This window comes from Silene latifolia, chromosome 6 (genome assembly GCF_048544455.1).
Source record: "Silene latifolia isolate original U9 population chromosome 6, ASM4854445v1, whole genome shotgun sequence".
In the NCBI taxonomy this organism is placed as follows: Eukaryota; Viridiplantae; Streptophyta; class Magnoliopsida; order Caryophyllales; family Caryophyllaceae; genus Silene; species Silene latifolia.
The window spans coordinates 112,543,163-112,563,239 of record NC_133531.1 but is presented as its reverse complement, the minus strand read 5'-3'; the positions used below and the strand labels follow the sequence as shown (position 1 = coordinate 112,563,239).

The following is a 20,077-nucleotide window of genomic DNA, read 5'->3' as shown; positions in this document are numbered from 1 at the left end:
TGGAAGGCAGCAGCTGCTGCGCCTCTTATCCGACCCTCTTTTGTTGTTTACGGAATATTTCCGTGATTTCTTTCCAAAGTTTGGGTCATTCCAAAACCTTTCACATTGTTTAGTATAAATAGAGACCTTCGGTCTCCATATTTTTCACGCGAGTGTCCGCCCTTCTCTTCTCTCTTTGCATTCTAGACCGTGCTCTAAGCTTTCGACGCATACGTGCTTGATCAATTGACCACGTAAGCTAAGATCATTCTGAGTACCAGTCACGTTGCATGACCGGCCAATTTGACCACTACACATCAATCAATCAATTAATCTAAAATCCTCTAACGAGGGCACTTTCTACATACATTCAAGTCGAGCAATCTCGTTTCGTCAAACATGTAAGTCTGAGGGTGTTAAATCCCATCTTTTTTTTATTATATTTTTATTTTTGTATTGATTAATGTAAGATCCACGTCAAAAATATATTTAAAACCGATTTTATAAACCTTTATTACAAACAGTTTTTACGAAACAGCAGTTACCAGACGTCGAGAAGAAACGCAGCAGCAGCTGTGCCTCTTCGAAGGGTTGCAGCACCTGATGCACCTCTTCTAGAGGCTGTCGCTACTCCTGCTCTTCTTCTTCTTCCTCGGGTTTCTGTGGTTTTGTTCTTTTTGTCTTATTTTTCTTATTTTCTTGCATTCCTTTGCATATAAACCATGTTTTAATATTCTCTTATAACGTTTATTTTCGACTTAAATCCCTTATAAATCGATATTTGCGGGTATTCGTCATTAAATCAAACTCGGATTTTAGAGACTCGATTTGTCCATATTAAGTCAATGGAATTCGTTCTTTGTACATATCTCCATTGTTTATTTTCAGTTTATCAATTTCTTTCAAAGTTCGTTCCTTTTGTGTTTCCGAAATCGTAAATAAATTTAATTCGTTTTTAACTCGTTTTAATTCGTTTAATTCGTGTTTATCGTTTTTATGACGGTTTTATATGTAATTAACCTGCTAAATCACTTTCACTCGAGTCTAATGTCGATAATTGATCGTAAAACATACCAAAGAACATTAACTACCCACGGTTCTGACTTCACAGCCAGAGCTCAACTCAAGAACAGACGCAGGAATAGCTGGGGCTCTTTTAAGGGACGCAGCAGATGCTGCGCCTGTTCTGAGATGATCTATGTCCCTGAACTTCCGTTCTCGCTTTGACATAGCCTTTAATTACGTAATTAATTAACTAATAATCGTAGTATCACCCTTAATCTGTCCTATTTTTATCACTTTAATTTCTAAACTTTTATTTTCTTTTCTTCAAATTTCCGTTTCGAGTGTATTTTTGACGTAAATCAATTAAATCATTGTAATTTTATTTATCGCTATTTATTTATCGTTTGTTGTATGATTTATTCACTTATATTCACATGTAATCAATTCTAACTTTCAACTTCGACATTAATAATTGTTAAATTATTTGTTCACCGACATAGTTTAATTCACATGCTAGGATTAATCTGTGGATGTTGCATTGCATGCGGGATTAGGTGTTCAGTAAAAGGACTTCCTAATACGTACCCTCACCCCTTACTCCAGATCTCTGTGAACATCCGTGTTCATTGGCATCCACGAGAGTCATTCTAGACATAGAACCTTAAGGGTAACGAGTTCTTGGTGTTCATGTCACTACTTTGTGTCTTGACATGACACGGGGTATTCGAACGGTTCCAATTTCCTATAAAAATTGGTGGCAACTCTACTAATGCACGCTTATTTCAAGCGCTTCCGCGCGCGCCGTTGGTGGCCCATGTCTACAGTTTGTTGTTTGTTGTTTGTTGTCTCTGGTTCGTGAGGTGCGTCCTCGGCTGAGTGGAGTCACTTGCGGGAGTGGCTTCACGCCCTTGATTTGCCCGCTGTGGAACCCGCCACATGAGGGGATGTGCACATTAAGGAACATGGGTTATCGCTCGGAATTGATGAGCGGGGATTTGGTGGGTACGGCTGCGAGCCCCCACTCGCGGCGTGGATTACTTGTTGCGATTGGTAATCTGTCAGGACTGGACCTTCGGGTAGTCAGAGGAGTGTAGGTGATTGGAGATATTGATGTGTGTATATTTGTTGTGTCTGTTTTGTGTGTTCTGACACGGCTGTCGCAACCCTATTAAAAATAAAATCAACTGGCTCTAACTAATGCATCAGAGGCAAGTCCGGTATCGTATGCACAGGGAAGCGGTCACTATCTACTAGTTATTCTAGTCTGTCTATGGTCACAATTTGGGGGTTTGTGTGGTTTGTACTAAACTAAAAAACTGAAATTAAATAGCAAGGATTGAAATAAGAGATTAATCAGATAGAGAGAAATATGCCAGGATGTCAGTTCACCGTGATATTACACAATTCAGCTAAAGGTATGTTTATTGGTCTGATGTGAGAAGGGTAAAGGAAAGGTCCTCTCGGTCCGCTATCCGCCCTAGAATACTACTAACTTAGCTCTCGCCCTCATTAGTGTAGTTTATTGTTCATAACAGGTCTATTCATTCCAATCTCTTGATCTAGGTCTGAATTTAACCAATTTAATTACTTCAGTTGCATGCATTCAACCTAATAATTACAGTTATATTGCTATCAAACAATTCTCACAAAAAAACCTCCTAAACCGATTAAAGCATCATCGTTTTACTATCAAGGCTCCCCTAATCCTAGCATTAAGGGATTAGTTATGCATAACAATGAATAAAACAATAGCGAAAGATGAAATAATAACAGACATATAGTATAAAGAGTTATGCAAAAGGGAATTAAATTAAATAAGAGAGTAAAGGAAATTACAAAAGTTTAGATCCGGGAATAGAAAGAGCAAAAGTAACGTCTAACCAGAAAACTGAGATAGAAGTCCTCCGTAAACCTAATTAACTCTCTCATGTTTATAGGATAGATATTTTTATTGACCTAATACGATAACAAGATATTAAAATCTTACGTCAGCTGGAAAAGTACTCGATCGAGGACATTAGAACTCCTCGATCGAGTAACCTCTAGCAAAAACCTCTCGATCGACGACATTATGTACTCGATCGAGCACTATCAAAAAGGCACCTCTCGAATGAGGACATTAAGTACTCGATCGAGCACTATAGTACTCGATCAAGTGGTTTCCAGCGCGTAATTCCTGCTCTACGCACTGAACTTCAAACGGCCGCCATTTCTTCGTTACTTGGGAAAATATGGCGTTTTTGGTGGAGTTGGAAATCTAAGAGAATAATCTTGTATCCTCAATTGGAGTCACCTGATTATCATTTGTAGAACTTGATATATGGCTCTTCAAAGTAGGCACTAGTAATATGAAGTTCTTCTTTTGTCCGCTAAGCTTCCTTACTTCTATCCGCATCTCACAATAGTAGTCTCCAAGCTTCAACTCAACTCATCTCCTAAATGCATGCATAGGGACATGTATTAAGCTTGATTATGCTCCTCTCCGGTTTATACCTGCAAATAATACAAGACAAACCAAAGTAGACTATTCGGGGGACATTTGTAGCTAAATACTACACAAAATGCATAGAAATGCGTGCAAATAAGGCTTAGAAAGACTATATAAAATGCACGCATCATGTTCCTTCAGTTACTGACCTTGTGTGGTGTTGTTGTGTTTCCTTCTTGTGTTCTGTCTGCCGTGATCCACTATGGTGAGCAGTAGGTCTTAACAAGTTGATATCTGGATCATAGTTGGGTGTTTGGAGGGACGAGTCTACCACGAGTCATGGCAGAGATAGTCTCACATAGTTGATAGATGTCACGAGTTGTATCTTTTATTTTGTTTAATAACTTGTAATTAAATGTAATAGTTCTTTTATCGACATTTAATTATTACTGTTTCTCGGGCAACCGAGATGGTAACGCCCTTATCTGCTGGGGATGGTCTTGTTAAGGCTCCTTGGTAGATGGGGGTGTTACGATTTTACTCCTTCATCATGTTTAGACTTGTTAATATGCTTGTTAGCATATTTTCCATGATCATGAGTGAGTAGTTTCCTAACTAGGGATTAGTGGGGGATTAGGGGAGTTAATCATGGGGAAGATTTATGCTTAATGAGTTCATATGAATGCTTGCTTATTGTTTTCCAACTTATGCACATGTCATGTTTGATGAAATGCTCGATTGACAATCTAGCATATTTCTCTTATCCTTTCAACAAGACTTGTAAGACATAAACCAACTCAAGACTTGTTAAGACCATGCATATAGTTAATTAGGAAGAATTAAGTCGACTTGTAGGTGTTGTATAGTCTTGACCGACTCGTCTCCGGGACCCAAACCTTCGTAGGACTCATTTATGTTATATCACCATGAATAGGGAAAACCAAGTCGACTTGTAGGTGTTGTACAGTCTTGACCGACTCGGCTCCGAGACCTAAGTTTTCCCTAGAAATCGTAAGATATACACTAAATTGATTCCAACAATAATAATTACTTGCATCTATGAAACTTGTTTGTATGATCTCACCATGATTCCCCTATGATCCCATGATTCCCTAGTATTGTTTATCATTTGTTTACACCCTTGTTTTATTGCTTGTTTACCTTTCATTGCTTTTATTAGTTTAGAACTATTAACCCAACTAATTGTGATAAACTTAGTGCAACTACAATTAGATTGAACAATTTGAGTACCCCCGTCCTTTGGGTTCAACCCCGACTTGCTTGCTATGCTAGTAGTTGGGTATAAATGTGTTTGACAGCGTACAACGACACGTTCATCAATCCTCACCAAAGGTAACATTCCTTATTTGGGCCACAACATTACCAAATTGTCCTTATACCCATTTGATATTTACACAAAATGCAATTACATACTCCACCTACCAACACACAATCAAACCCACAATTACATGACCCACCTATTTTTTTCCCTCTTTACCCTTACTTTTCCACCTTTTCTTAAATACTCTATTTTCCTCTATGTTAACTTTTGTTTGGATCGGAGGGAGTATTGCATATTGCTTTATTATTTCTAAGATGAATTTAATATATATTACGGATTTATAGTGTAGTTTGTTATGATAGTAGAATTTCTTAAAATAATACACAATAAGATAATATTATCGCCAGTAAGGGTGGAGTCTAGTGGTTAAAACTTTGGTAAAAATCACAGGAACCCGAGTCTAAGCCTCTCCAAGAGTAATCTTATGAAGTATTTATGGCTTAAGTTAGTGCCTTCTAGACTTCGAGTCTGTCACCCTTAGGTGGTTTGCAGGCTATCATGTATACCCGATGGTTTACCCATTACACACCAAAGGTAGCGGTTGCGGGTTCCCTCGTCACCATAAGAAAAAAATAATATAATATTATCTATTAAGAGAAATCCTTATTAGTCATACAATTTTAAAGATTTTTGTTATATAAGTTCGGTCCACAGTGCGGTCTGTGGTCCATTCGATTTCGTACAGGACAGAACCAAAGACCAGACTAATGTAAATAGGTAAACTATGGACTGGACCAAACTACACGTCTGGTCGTGTCTTTGGTCCGGGCCATCGAATAAACAATCCTAAACCTAATTAACATAACCAGAATCAAAGCCTTAGCTTACTTACTTCGTTTTCAGTTTAAGTAAAAAGAAAAAAACGTAGATCGTCCGCACATACCACGAATGTCGTCCACCCTACCGTCGTGAAGCAACCACCTTTTTTCACCTAGCACCGTTATCCTTCATTCTATATCTTCTTCTCTTCAAATCTTCAATTTGATTTAAATATAATTAACTTAATTCTTTGATTTTATGTTGTTTAAATTGGTTTTATTATTGTTATTTGCATACAATTTTAAATAGTATTTGATTAGTTGTTGTTAATTGAATGTGACATAGTTGTTTAGCTTAGGTTTAGGTAAAATTGGAGGTTTTTTATTTTGGTGATGATGGTATGTTGTCGTTGAATTTGTTTGATTCATGGAGGATTGAATCGCTTTAATTTAGTTTTGTTCTTGTTATTTCAATATAATTATCTTGATGAAGATTGAAATTTGGTAAAGTTGTGATTTGTAAAAATTTGATGAAATTTGGAAATGAGTATTAATGCACACAAAATGTTAATGAAATGGTTTTGAGATGAAAATTCTTACATTAACGAGTATGATGACATGAGTGATTATTTTGTATTTTGAATTGGTGTTTAAATGAACAAATCATATTATTTAAACTAGTTAAACTTCCGTGTTTATGTTTAATATTGAACTATGTGCTTATGTTTAGGATTCCTTATGGTTGTTCAATTAGTGTTTTTTTTTTTTGTTGAAATGTAAGGTTATATTATTATTGCTCAAACTATTACAAATATGGATGACATTCTCTCAAATCATATATACTAAGTGATCTCAAAACTAGCTAATTAATAGCACATAACAAGAGCTCTACTTAGAGATCATTCATTCCTTAGCTTCTCCAGCTAATATTTATCTCTATTATGCAAGGGAAGTATGACGTTTGTTCGAATCATGTAGATGTGCCCTTGTTTGATACAACTGAACAAAAATTATGGTCTATCTAGTTTTCCTTCAATTCTACCTAAATTCCTCTGTCTCCATATGTGATAGTAGCAGGCATTGAGAATGTGAGTGAGAATAATCCGTTTCAGCTTGGATCCTCTCCACTTGTTACTACAGTTTAAGACCTCATCTCGAGGAACTATGGTGTAAGTCTAGCCCTCAATCATTTCGAAGTAAGCTCTGACTGTAAATACAATAAAAAAAAGATGTATGATGGATTCAGGCCCTTGAGCACAGTTATAGCACACATCATCTTCACAAATGCCAATTCTTTTTGTGAACCCCCGCAGTTATACAACAAAATAAATACGACTATTGCAACGGGAAATACGAGATTTTAAAACCTTTATTGGTAAAATCCTCGAAGTCACTAATCATATAACCAAATTTAAGTTTAAGAAAGCTTTATACAAATACAACTTAAGTTAACGTAAGAGATCTCAATCCCTCAATAAAAAAATTACAATACTACGCACGGATGTAAATTACAATGAGAAGGTAAATCGTTGTAAGTACAACGCTCGCTAGCTCACTCATCAAAACCTCATGTAGGCACCGACTTCAACCTATTTATTCATTAAAAATAAATATCAAAGTCAGTGAGAAGTAACTCGAGGTTCTCCTAGCCATATTATATCAAAACACATTCTACATCAAAATACCTTCAATAAGAACAGATTAAAGCACATACTACAGGTATAAATCATGCGAGTACAAGAGAGAAGGATGAGCAACATTATTATATGTTATTCCAATCATTAACATTGGACAATAACATAATACATATGCCAAAATACATAAGTTATTCGTTATTCAAGTACAAAGAGAAAAAAGAGTAACACTCATTATCAAGATTAATAAGGGCCAAGTCTCGTCAATCATATCGATACTAGATGGCGTACTTCGCACCTCCTAGTGCTCAATAGGACCAAAAGGTATCAAAATAAGCAAGCTTGATACAAACATATCGAGTCAAATGTCAAATCCAGGGGATAACGTTTCTCAATGCAACACAATAAACATTCTAAGTCTAAATTTGGCAAGAGACTCAAAGTTAACTCACAATACATACCAACAAACCAAGAAATAACTCCCACAGTAAATGACACGTACAAAGCATCGTGACTAAGCAAGACAAGATAACTCTAAACTCAATCCTCTCGGTAGGATGACGACTATGTACGGTCCTAGTCTAAACCTGGTTCCAGACTCTCGAGATGAACATTTCCCGATTTGACGTGATGAACATTTCGCGTCCAAGACTCGAAGAAACAGAACGGAAATGAAGTACCCCAAATTCGGCAGAATGGGACGAAAGAGGTGAAAAGATAACGAGCACCCCAAATCCTGTAGAACGACATGGAAGAGGCAAAAATAGAAAGTCAAGCTACTACTCTAAGCACAATGACACCACCTCGCATGAATACAACATTTAACGGTCGGGTCAACCAAGCTTACGCGTTTGCCTCCCAATGACGTCATCATATTCACACTACCATATGCAGACACAGACATGGGTATACACAATCAATGAGAGTATGACTCAATGCAAACAACATGTTTTCAAAAGCCATTTGTGGTAAACGGGCCACACTTGAGCCAAACATCCCAAAACGATCCTTTAACATGTGAATTATACATAAGCAAGGGATCCAATGATAACAAGTGTCAACAAGTCATACATAAGCATTAGAACCAAGGTTAAGAAGTATAATTAAAAGGAAACATAAACCCCAATTCAAAACAACAAGTTTAGAACTCGCCTACGATAAGGGTTAACTTTAAACGGTCATAACTTGATTTCTAGACATGATAATGAGGTGATTCCAATTGAAGGTGATAGTTAATTCTCTTAAGGTTCTAAAACTAGGTTACAAGCCCAATAAAAGTACGAAACGATAGAGATATGACCATTTTACTAAATTGCAAATGTGCAGGAAAAGTTTCATCTACCCGTTGAAATTTCCGCCCATAGGGTGAAATTTCACCTTACGAAAATTTCTTATCACTTTTTTCATCGGCTGAAATTTCGCCCTCTGGAATTTTTTACCAAAAACCAAACTTTTCCATCGGGTAAAATTTCACCCTACTGAGTTTCAACTCATCTTTTTTATAAAACTTCACCCAAATTAACTTTTGAAAGCAAATCTTCATACTACACCATCAATACCAACACTCATCATATATCATTTAACCATTCATTCGTCAATATTTATGCATTCAAATCAACATAACCCAAGTTAAATCTCAAGATTCAACAAACACACAACCAACTTTACCCAAAGTTGCTCCAACATCATTGTTAGGCACAAAATCTACCACAAAGTATCAATTATACAATTACAACAACAATCCACAACATATAACCTTCACAAATTACTCCAATTTCATAAGTCATAAATAAGACTTAATGAGCTAAACCCAACATAAAAGTTTTCATCTTTTTCATCCAGAAGATTAGATCTTAACATACCAACACATAAAATCACCATTTAAGACATCTTTCACAATAACAATACTACAAACTTCATCATACAAAACTCATAAATTATCAAACAATATAAGCAACGGATTCCAAGTGAAAACTCAGAAAAGAACCAATTTTTTTGACATAAAACTCTAATCTAAACCATCAAATCACACAAACATATGTAATACTGAATAACCCATCTACGTTACCTTAACTTATACTTCTAATCCTCTAAATCCTCTTCAATAAAGTAGTATCCCTTCTCCGGGTCCTCAAGGTCACCCCTGAAAAACAAAGGCGTGATAAATTTGTTAAAAGTCCTAACTCGAAAAGGATAAAATTTTGAAAAGTTGAAAAGAATCAAAGATGAGATTTTATTAACTTAAAAGATGAAGGATGAGAAAAATATGAAGTTTGGCGTGAAAATAGATTGATTGGTGGAGGAATGAAGGAGATATGTGGGTTTTAAGTCTAGATCTAAAAGGTGGGTTTTAATGAAGGTTTATGGAGAGAGAACGTGCTGTGATTTTGTGAGAAAGATGATAGATGAGTGTTTTTATCACTAAATAACTATTTAAATTAATAAAGTCCCAAAGTAAAATTTGCGGGTATTACAATCACCCCACCTTGAAAAAGTTTCATCCTCAAAACTTGAAAGTTGAAAACAAAAGTTACAAGGACAAGGTCGTTTTCAAAATCGACAACCAAAATATTTACAAAAGATGAAACCCAAAATAAAACTTTTCCATTCTCAAAGATATGAGTCTTCTTCCATGGAACGAAGTAACTCATATTGTGCACACAAGAATACTAACATTACAAATCAAAGACAAGGTAAAATACAAAATCATGCGTCGATAAGCGTAAAACTGGTTATTAGGTGTTTCCAATAACGAGTCCTAACATCAAACAAAAAGGCTAAAATCAAATGAAAGTAAAAACCATTTTCAAACATTGTAGAAAAAAAGGTCAAATTGAAAGTGAAAGATTCAATTTCAAACTTTAAGAGAAGTCAAGTTTTGCAATGTAACATAAAAGTTCAACAATCGCCAAAAGGTAAATTTAAATAGTTAGATATTGCACAAATGTGGAAAATAACTAAGACATCACAACCACCAATCATGGTAATGAAAGATAAAGGAAATACGTCAAAATCTTAGGAATAAAAAGTCGAGGTAGAGTCGATAAGGAGGTTAGAGGACGTAATGTTTTACCGACAACTAGATTATCTCCCAAAAGAAAAGCTTATCAGAATGAAAAGACTGAAATGAATGATAGAGTTTATGGTGAAAGAGTAGGAGGACCTACACAAGAGGTAAATGCTACGCACTACTAAGTCTTAAATAGCTAGGTCCTAATAACCAATTTCTCAAGCATCTTTACAAGAATACAAGATCATGCTTATAACCTAATTATTTCCCAAGGACTTTCTTAATTATCCATCATCGTCAACTCTACTTATAAGCCAATCCTCGAAAGAATGTAATTCTCCACAACTACAACTCAAAACCTCCCAAGTATTAGATACCTACAAACAACTTTCACAAAATTAAGATCAACACTATTAACACCACTATATCCATTTAGCATCAACTAGAAGCCTCTCAGCGTGGTATATTTCCTATTCAATGATTCAAATTATAATACCCCGTATTTTCTAGTAATGCACTCGGCCGGGTACAGGTGAGTACTCGACCGAGTGGCACTCTACTCGACCGAGTACATGGACCGAGTGCCCTATGGGCATTGTACCAGCTTCTGTTAGTGAGCCACTCGGTCGAGTGGCTGGTGCACTCGGCCGGGGGTTCAGCCTGGTTTTCGCGTGTGGCTTTGTGTTGTTGGGCCTCACTATTTATACTTCCTTTTTCATATTTTTCCATTCACTTCACAACCCTAAACATTTCATCATCTCTCAAAATCCCCCAAAATCTTCCATAACCTTATCCTCTCAAGATTATCCCTCATACTTTGAAGATTTGCACTCAAACTTCATTCCTTTTTTATTTGTTTACATTTGTAAGTATTTATTCACCCTTTTTCCTTTATTTATTGTTAGTAAACCCTAATCTTTGGGAATGTTGTCTCATGGGAATTTAGTTAGGGTTCTGGTTAATTAAGTGGGTTAATTAGTATTATTAGTATTGTAGAACATGTTTGTGATAGTAGCTCATTAATTGTTGTTAGAGGAAACTTCCTAGAGGAGCTCTTCTAATGTGCTTCCCTAATTGCTTAGAGATTTGCAAAGGTAGGGTTTCCCTATTCGGTGTTAGTAATACGATTGTTTACATTTGTGTTAATTGTCATGAATTAAACAATAAATGTCATAGTTGCATGATAACATGATTAGTTGGGTAATTAGGGTTTGGTTGCATACTAATGTTGGATGTTCATCCTATCATGTGGATGGGTACGTGGTATTAACATCATATAATCATTTGGTTGCATTATAATATGAACTAGGAAGATTAATGGTTGACTGGTTGATAAAATAGTAAGCATGTGTATTCTTGTCATATGATGGTTTATAATTGTGTGGAAAGACATATTTTCATATTGTGCATACTTGGTTACTTGTGGATATTGGAGGAGGCGGTTGGAGGAGTGTGTTGTGTTGTGTTGGATTGCTGAGGAGACGTAAGACGGGTTAGTGACCGTCTTATGCTTGGATCGCCTCTTGAAGCTTCCCACTCCAATAGGGTCGTGCACGTTCATGACTTAAGGATGGAGGGAATCGTGTGGTGTCACGACGTCAGGCAGTGGTCCAATTAACGCCTGGGCTCGGCACGGTGGGTGCGTCCCTAATATCTTGTTACAAACTGCGATCCGGCTTTTGGTGGCGGTGTTGTGATGCCGTCAACGGGGTTGTGTTGGAGGAGGAGGGGTTGGTGGTTACATGTGTTGTTCATATTCATATGGAATATTATTTTGTATTTTATATCGTTTAATCATGTCATTGTAGGCACTCATAATATTGAGATTGACATCAAATATTTTTAAAAATATATGTGGTATACCATATGATATTCCCGATCATATGGGGAGCAGTGGTTTGACAGGTATCTGTGCATTTGGATGAGTCAGAGCTTGGAGCGGTTTCCCTTTGAGTGTGTCGCCACTTTCTTATCTAGTTTTTTACATTGATACGTAGACTCCATTTTTATTACTTAGGTTTGTATAGGTTGGGATCGTATTTGGATCCTCGAATATGTAATCACTTAACTTAACTAAATACTTATCTATTTAAATTGCTTCTATTTTGATTGTTCGCACTACAAGCTTGGGAAACCAAGTCGTGTAGCACCCTCATTAACTAGGATGGCCTTGAGGAAGGCGTCCCGATTAATGGGGGTGTTACACAAATTCAAACTTCCTTGGTGCACTCTAACATCTAGATTGCATTCATGCTTACAACCGACCCATAAGGTAAATGGATTTGCCATTCAAATTATATGGTTCCACTCGACTCAAGGTTTACCAATCCTATCTTAAAACAACATTTACATCCTTGAAGCACCATACCTCAAGAATGGACAATTACAACTCCAAATCACGATTATTACCAAGCATAGGGCAATAAGACAACCATTTAAATAATCTAACTCCACTTAACTCAAAATTCATCCATCCAAACTTAAAATATTATTCCATAAACCTTGATTACCATTCCTTATTACCGCAAAACAAAGACTCAAATGAGAGTCCAATAATTTGTAACCACTCTCGCCTAGAACCATCCATAGTTAATGTAATACCCCGTAAATTAATAATATTTATAAGAATAAATAATGTAATTCAAATAACTAATTAATGGCATTTATAATAATAATTGCAAATAAGACGTTAATTAAATAATAAAGTAAGTAAACAAATCGAGAATTGGACTTAGCGGGTAATAAGGCCTTGGGCCGTGTGTTATACATAAGTAGTAGTAGTAGTAGTAGTAGTAGTAGTAGTAGTAGTAGTAGTAGTAGTAGTAGTAGTAGTAATAATAATAACAATAATAATAACAATAATAATAATAATAATAATAACAATAATAATAATAATAACAATAATAATAATAATAATAATAATAATAATAGTAATAATAATAATAGTAATAATAATAATAGTAATAATAATAATAGTAATAATAATAATAGTAATAATAATAGTAATAGTAATAATAATAATAGTAACAATAGTAGTAACAATAATAGTAACAATAATAATAACAATAATCCCGCAGCTTGCCTAAGCTCATCACCTGTCAATATATGCTCACCATCCTCGAATGGATCACCACAGTTTTATAAAACATAAATGGGGTCAGTTCACTGAATAATCAAGATAAGAAAACACAACACATCCAATACAATCCAATTCCAATTGCAATACCATCCTCCAAACTCCATCCGTAACCAATAACCGACTACACACCTAAGTGTGTAGCCCTGCCAGGTTACCCATCGCAAAAGGTAACCCTCACCGCCAGTGGAGGACCGCAGCCTTGCCCACCTAAACCCCGCTCATCGCAACGAACAAATAACCCATGTCTATTAATGTACACATCCCCCTTGTGAAGGGAACCATAAGGGGCGAATCAAGGGCGTGAAGTCATTCTTGATGATGACTCCACTCAGCCGAGGGCGCACATCGCGAACCATAGACAATACTAATCATGCCAGTACATCAATTAACATCGTCTTAAAACAATTAAATAGACAACTTAGTAGGGAAACCCTACCTTATAACGAATCCGAATCACGAGCAATGCAGAAGCTAAAACTATTCCTCTACGAATCCTTCCCCTAACAATAATCACAATAATACCATATCACAAACATACCAATAACCCCCCTTTTTCCCAAAATAACAATTAGGGCAAAACCCTAAAAGACAACATACTAACTGATTACAAAGCAATAGAGACTTGCCAAAGAAATCGATGTGGAAAAAGACGAATGAAAGACTCACGATCGATCGATTGCCTTCAGAGTGATTAGGGTGATTAGAGAGGGATGAATGTCGTTAGGTTTTGTAAAAGTGATTTGTAAACTGTTAAAACGTAATTTATAATCTCTAATCACCTTAATCAAAACCGCGGAAATTAATCCCATCAGACCAGATACTTGGTCGAGTACTTGGGGTACTCGGCCGAGTACGCCTTACTCGGCCGAGTACGCCTTACTCGGCCGAGTATCTCACTACTCGGCCGAGTGTTCCTGGGCAGTAGCCTAACCAGAAAACACACGACACCCTACTAGGCTGAGTCCCTCCTATTCGGTCGAGTAACTAGACTCAGAAAACTATGTTATTACAGTCTTCCCTCCTCAAAACGAACTTCGTCCCCGAAGTTCATACCATACCCAAAACAAAAGCAACACCAACCGCTCAAAGGCAACAACAACTACTCAAGGTTGCTAACAACACTAACTATGACCAACAAAACAACCCAACTATAGCTCAAAGATACTAACAACATAACCATCTAGACTTAAAACTAACTCAAAACATGCATGCAACCAACTCCTACCCCCTTAAAAGACAACGGTTACGTCTCCGTAACCACACATACCTGGTCAAAAAGATGAGGAAAGCTCTCTCTTTCTCTCATAGACTCTTCCGGTTCCCAAGTGGCCTCTTACACATTGTGATTAGACCATTGCACCTTAAGTAAGACGGTCTCGTCATTCCTTGTCTTGCGTACCTTACGGTCTAAGATCTCCTTATGAACCTCTGCATAAGTTTGAGACTCATCTAACTCGATATTCTCCACCTCAAGCACATATGACGGATCGCTCACATACTTCCGGAGTTGTGATACAGGAAACACATTATGAACCCGATTAAGTGATGGCGGTAAAGCTAGTCGATAAGATACTTCACCTATCCGGTCTAAAATCTCATAAGAACCAATGAAATTCTGACTTAACTTCCCCCGCTTACCAAACCTCATCACTTCTCGCATAGGTGACACTTTCAAGAGAACCTTGTCACCAACCGGAAACTCAATGTCCATGCGATGCAAAACTGTGTAACTCTTTTGCCTATCTTGAGCTGCTTTCATCTTCTGGCGAATCAAGTGTACTTGCTCAATTATGTCCTGCACCATCTGTGGCCCCAAAACCACAGCCTCAGCATTATCATCCTAACACACCGGACTCCTGCACTTCCTGTCATACAAAGCCTCAAAAGGTGTCATCCTCATGCTAGAGTGATAGCTGTTGTTGTATGAAAACTCGATCAAGTCCAACCTATCTTCCTAACTTCCACCAAATTCCATATCACAAGCTTGTAACATGTCCTCAAGAGTCTTGATGGTCCTTTCAGCCTGACCGTCTATCCCAGGATGAAATGTTGTACTCATCTTTAAGGTAGTTCTCATCAATTCCTGTAACTCTTGCCAAAACCGTGATATGAACCTCGAATCTCGATCCGACAATATGTCCTTTGGTACCCCATGTAGCAGAACCACATGCTTCCTGTACCCCAAAGCTAGCTGAATCTTACTCCACGTGTCTTTCATTGGAAGAAAGTGAGCTGACTTTGTCAAACGGTCGACAATCACCCAAATCATATTGTTACCTTGCTGAGTCCTTGGTAACCCCACAATGAAGTCCATAGAGATCGACTCCCATTTCCATTCCGGCACCTCAAGTGACTGAATCTTAACTTGTGGTCTTCGTTGTTCTCCCTTTACTCTTTGACAAGTTAAACACCTATCCACGAACTCCGCCACATATTTCTTCATATTAGGGCACCAAAACGTCTTCTTTAAATCCTTATAGAGTTTGTCACCACCTGGATGTACGGAATAAGGAGTGCAATGAGCCTCTGTCATGATCAATTTCTTCGAGTCCGCGTCACTAGGGATGCACCATCTCCCATCAAAACGAACACTCCCATCTGTGTGGATAGAAAACCTCAAAACTGTGCCACTCTCTACCCTCGACTTCCACTCTTGAATCTTGGGATGAAATTCCTGTTTCCTCTTTATGTCTTCATACAAATCCTGTTCGATAGTCAAGTCACCGAAGGCATCATCCTTTCGAATCATATGGACCCCCATCTTAGTCATCTCATCCCTCAGCTTCATCAAAGACATAGCAGTGCACAACGAGTGCACACTCTTTCTACTTAAAGCATCTGAAACCACATTAGCTTTACCCTTATGATAGATGATTTCCATATCGTAGTCTCCAATCAACTCCATCCATCGCCTCTGACGCATGTTCAACTCTTTCTGTATATAGATGTACTCCAAGCTCTTATGATCCGAAAACACTTTAAAGGTCGCTCCATAAAGATAGTGCCTCCAAATATTTAAAGCAAAAAACCACTGCACCCAGTTCCAAATCGTGAGTAGGATAGTTCTCCTCATACGGCTTCAGCTGCCTCGAAGCATAAGCGATAACTTTCCCATTCTACATCAAGACAAAACCCAAACCATTCTTTGAAGCATCGGTATATACCTCAAAGTTCTCGCTTCCCTCGGGTAGAGCTAGAACAGGAGCTGTGGTCAAACGTTCCTTGAAGGTTTGGAACGCCGTTTCACAACTCTCATCCCAACGAAATCTGGTCTCTTTCCTCGTCAAAACTGTCATAGGCCTAGCACTCTTAGAGAAGTCTTTCAGAAACCTCTTGTAGTAGCCAGCTAAACCCATGAAACTCCGAATTTCAATAACATTCTTCGGTGCTTCTGTAATACCTCCTTCTTACCCAGCCAAGGTAATTAGGAAATGTTACCATCTCGGCTTCCCGAGGCAGTGAAATCGGAATTACAATTAAGAAACTTCTTTAATTAAATAACAAGTTTAGTTATTACAAACATAAACTAATGAATAAATGAAATACAACTCGTCTATGACTATGTCATCTACTTAGTGACTATGTACTCGATTCCAAAGTCCGTAGCGCGGCCCGAATCCCGATCACATCAACAAGCAAACTTGTACTTAACCTGCTCTCCATATGATCGAAAATATCATATGGATCGACACAGGCCCCACCCAGGAAATAGGTGATAATTATACAGACACACAAATGTCAGTTTCAATAAATAAAGTGTGACACGACTCGAGTGTGTGAACATGCAACATGATTATAATATGAATGGCATGCTATCCAACAACCACCACCACGGTATCGGGACACGCCCAGACATACCGACAACCACACTGGTACCGGGACAAGCCCAGACATACCAACAACCACAAACAGGTACCAGGACACACCCAGACGTACCAGGTCCGGAAGCCAACCGGATCCCCTGTGAGACGTCGTATCTCAACCACATGAGTCCCTCCGTAACTCAAGCCATTAATGTGCACATCCCTTTTGGAGTGGGAAGCTCCAAGAGGCGACTTAAGCGTAAGACGGTCTCCCAACCGTCTTACGTCTCCTCAATAACCAAGTAACACCACCAAACAATCACAACCGTCATATTCTTCGATATACATGATAAATACAATAATGCAAGATACTACACAATATGCCAATTTCCGACTCATCAAGTCATCTTAACCAATATCATGTTATAATGCAATCCAAGCAACATACTTATCTCCTTGATGACACTATTAACCACTAAACATGTTATAATGTAATTACCCTAATTACGTGATATTAATTACAACATTAACGACAACATATGTAATGACCACATTATTGAAACCGAGTAGGATTAACCCACTTTTTTGCATTCTTCATAAGAAATCTGAAACCACCAAGCATCCATATCATAAAACCATCTCATCCTACATAATTTCATAACAACTATCACAAAGCGTCCTACAACAACTAATACTACTAATTAACCCTTTATTATTACCAATTAATTATTTCTAATACTAATTAAAACACTAATTAACATTACCCATGAAAATCCCCCAAATTTTAGGGTTTAGTCTTAAAATGAATTATCCAAATTAAAGGAAAAAAGGTAGTATAATACTCACCAAGTGATAAGGAACAAGAATATGTGAATGAGTCTTCCAAATTCTTCACCCATAGTTGTAGATCTAGGATTTAGAGAAGGAGGGATTGTAGAGAGAGGTAGGAGGGGTTTAGAGAGAAGGAATTATGGTTTGGAAATGGGAAAAATCAGAAAATAGAGTATGTATATGTCAAGGCCCATCAATAGAAAATCCCACGCGAGAAAACTCAGCGGTTCCCGCAGCATTCGGTCGAGTGCTGGGTTCACTTGGTCAAGTGAGGCTCACCACTCGGTCGAGTGACACACAATCAGGAGCTCTGGATTGCTGCCCAGAGGGCACTCGGTCGAGTGAAGTGCCACTCGGTCGAGTGCCACCTCCACTTGGTCGAGTGCCGCTGCACTTGGTCTAGTGCCAGCTGCACTTGGTTTAGTGTCAGCTGCACTTGGTCTAGTGTACGGTCATACTTTTTTTCCGAGTACACGTGGGTCCCCTCACATGTTTTGGGGTCCTTTGTGGGTCCCAAAATATCCGGGTATTACAATATTCCCCCCCTTAAAATAAACTTCGTCCCCGAAGTTCGCCACACTCTCTCCTTTCCTCAAGTCTCATCATTGATTCTCATGCACTCTCTCGTATCTCACATATCTATCAACCGTATACGCTTTTTCTAATTATCACTCTCATCCCAAGTTCTTTGTTCAACTCTCATTGTTTCCTTACATTCCGTACTTTCTGTTTCCTTAGTTTCCGAATTGTTACATTTACTCCCCCTAAAAGAGAACTTCGTCCCGAAGTTCAATTATCAAACCTCACATTGTGCTCTCACACGATCATTAGTAAGTTCCACAAATGCTTATGTTCTAGGTTCGACACTCTCTCTTACCTATTGTGAATCCATAAATAAATCAGATATGGTCCAAATTTCATTGATATAACCTTACTCTACAAGCCTCCCAAAAGTCAAGTGTCAGGTCAAACACACGGTTCCAATCTATAATCCCATAAACAACTCCCAATTCATGTTAGTTATATGTATACGTCTCTATCAAAGGGTATAATTCGATTATTATTACGTATCTATATCACATTAAAGCTCATACATTCACATGTATATACATCAATCACGAATATATGGACTCCATGCAACAATTAAACAATGCCAAAATTACTCGTAATGTGACTCAACCATGATCAACACTTCCATTTCCAAACACCATGCCACGCATGTACCGCCTCAAATCCACCACATGATCACACATGTTTTTCCATATCCGTTCCCATCCATCATAAACACTTCCGCTTATACGAAAGACCATAATCACAATCATGCAACGATCACTATGAAACATATAACCTGCATTTTTCATCTTACTTTTAGCAACGAAATGAACTCACATCTATTAACACACATCAAACAAGGTTATCACATCATTAATGTCATCAGTCCACCCATGTCGAATCAACAATTTCCATTTACTTGCAAAATGCCACACCATGTAATCAAACGTAAACAATTCACACATATCACCCATGTAAGGTCAATCATGGTCATCCAACACAATTCAACTAATATAAACCACGAAATAAGGGTACATGCTCAATATTTGGTCAAATATCAACAAAACAAGGGTCAAAGCAGTCCACTCGGTCGAGTGTAGGAGGCCACTCGGTCGAGTGTAGGAGGCCACTCGGCCGAGTAGGCGACCATTCGGTCGAGCGCATGGTGCAGTCGATCAAATGTCACCTGGGGCAGAATGTTTTCATTTTCAACTCGGTCTCAAACTTCTTATTTCATCACGTAAATGCTAATAGACTCCGATGATGACTAACATACCTTTAAATAGCCGAATTTAAGCATAACTCTTGGCCTTATGGCCATCATCATTACACAATTAAGATAAAATATCTGAGACATACTACCGACACAACATACTATTTCATGGACACGACCTAACCACTCATTATTCTCAAGGAATAATAACAATATCACCCCTCAAATGAACACTACAACAAGATCACGATGTATACCAAACGACATCTAAACCACCACTCATAGGGTCAAAGTCTCACATAACAATTTTTACACTTATACACACCTACTTAAATCAAATGGTCATACGATATAACACAAGTAATCTAAATACTTAACCACAC

The 20,077-nt window shown here is 37.7% G+C and overlaps 1 protein-coding gene across 1 annotated transcript; it reads right to left on the bottom strand.

The window, feature by feature from the left end:
- Positions 1–10,440: 10,440 nt before the first annotated feature.
- LOC141588496 (uncharacterized) lies at positions 10,441–15,099 on the bottom strand. The gene is made up of 2 exons (XM_074409936.1): positions 14,695–15,099; positions 10,441–10,533 (listed from the first exon to the last, which is right to left on the bottom strand). The coding sequence occupies exons 1-2, from the start codon at positions 15,097–15,099 to the stop codon at positions 10,441–10,443; spliced, it is 498 nt and encodes a 165-aa protein (XP_074266037.1).
- Between the last annotated feature and the right edge of the window lie 4,978 nt (positions 15,100–20,077).

What these genes read in the sequence shown, in the direction of transcription:
- LOC141588496 (XM_074409936.1), bottom strand. Translation starts at nt 15,099, where the DNA reads ATGGTGCAGGACATAATTGAGCAAGTACACTTGATTCGCCAGAAGATG. An exon ending in AGGAGATCTTAGACCGTAAG is followed by an intron (nt 10,534 to 14,694) that starts GTACGCAAGACA and finishes AGTTGTTTGTAG; the next exon opens with GTATCTAATACTTGGGAGGT.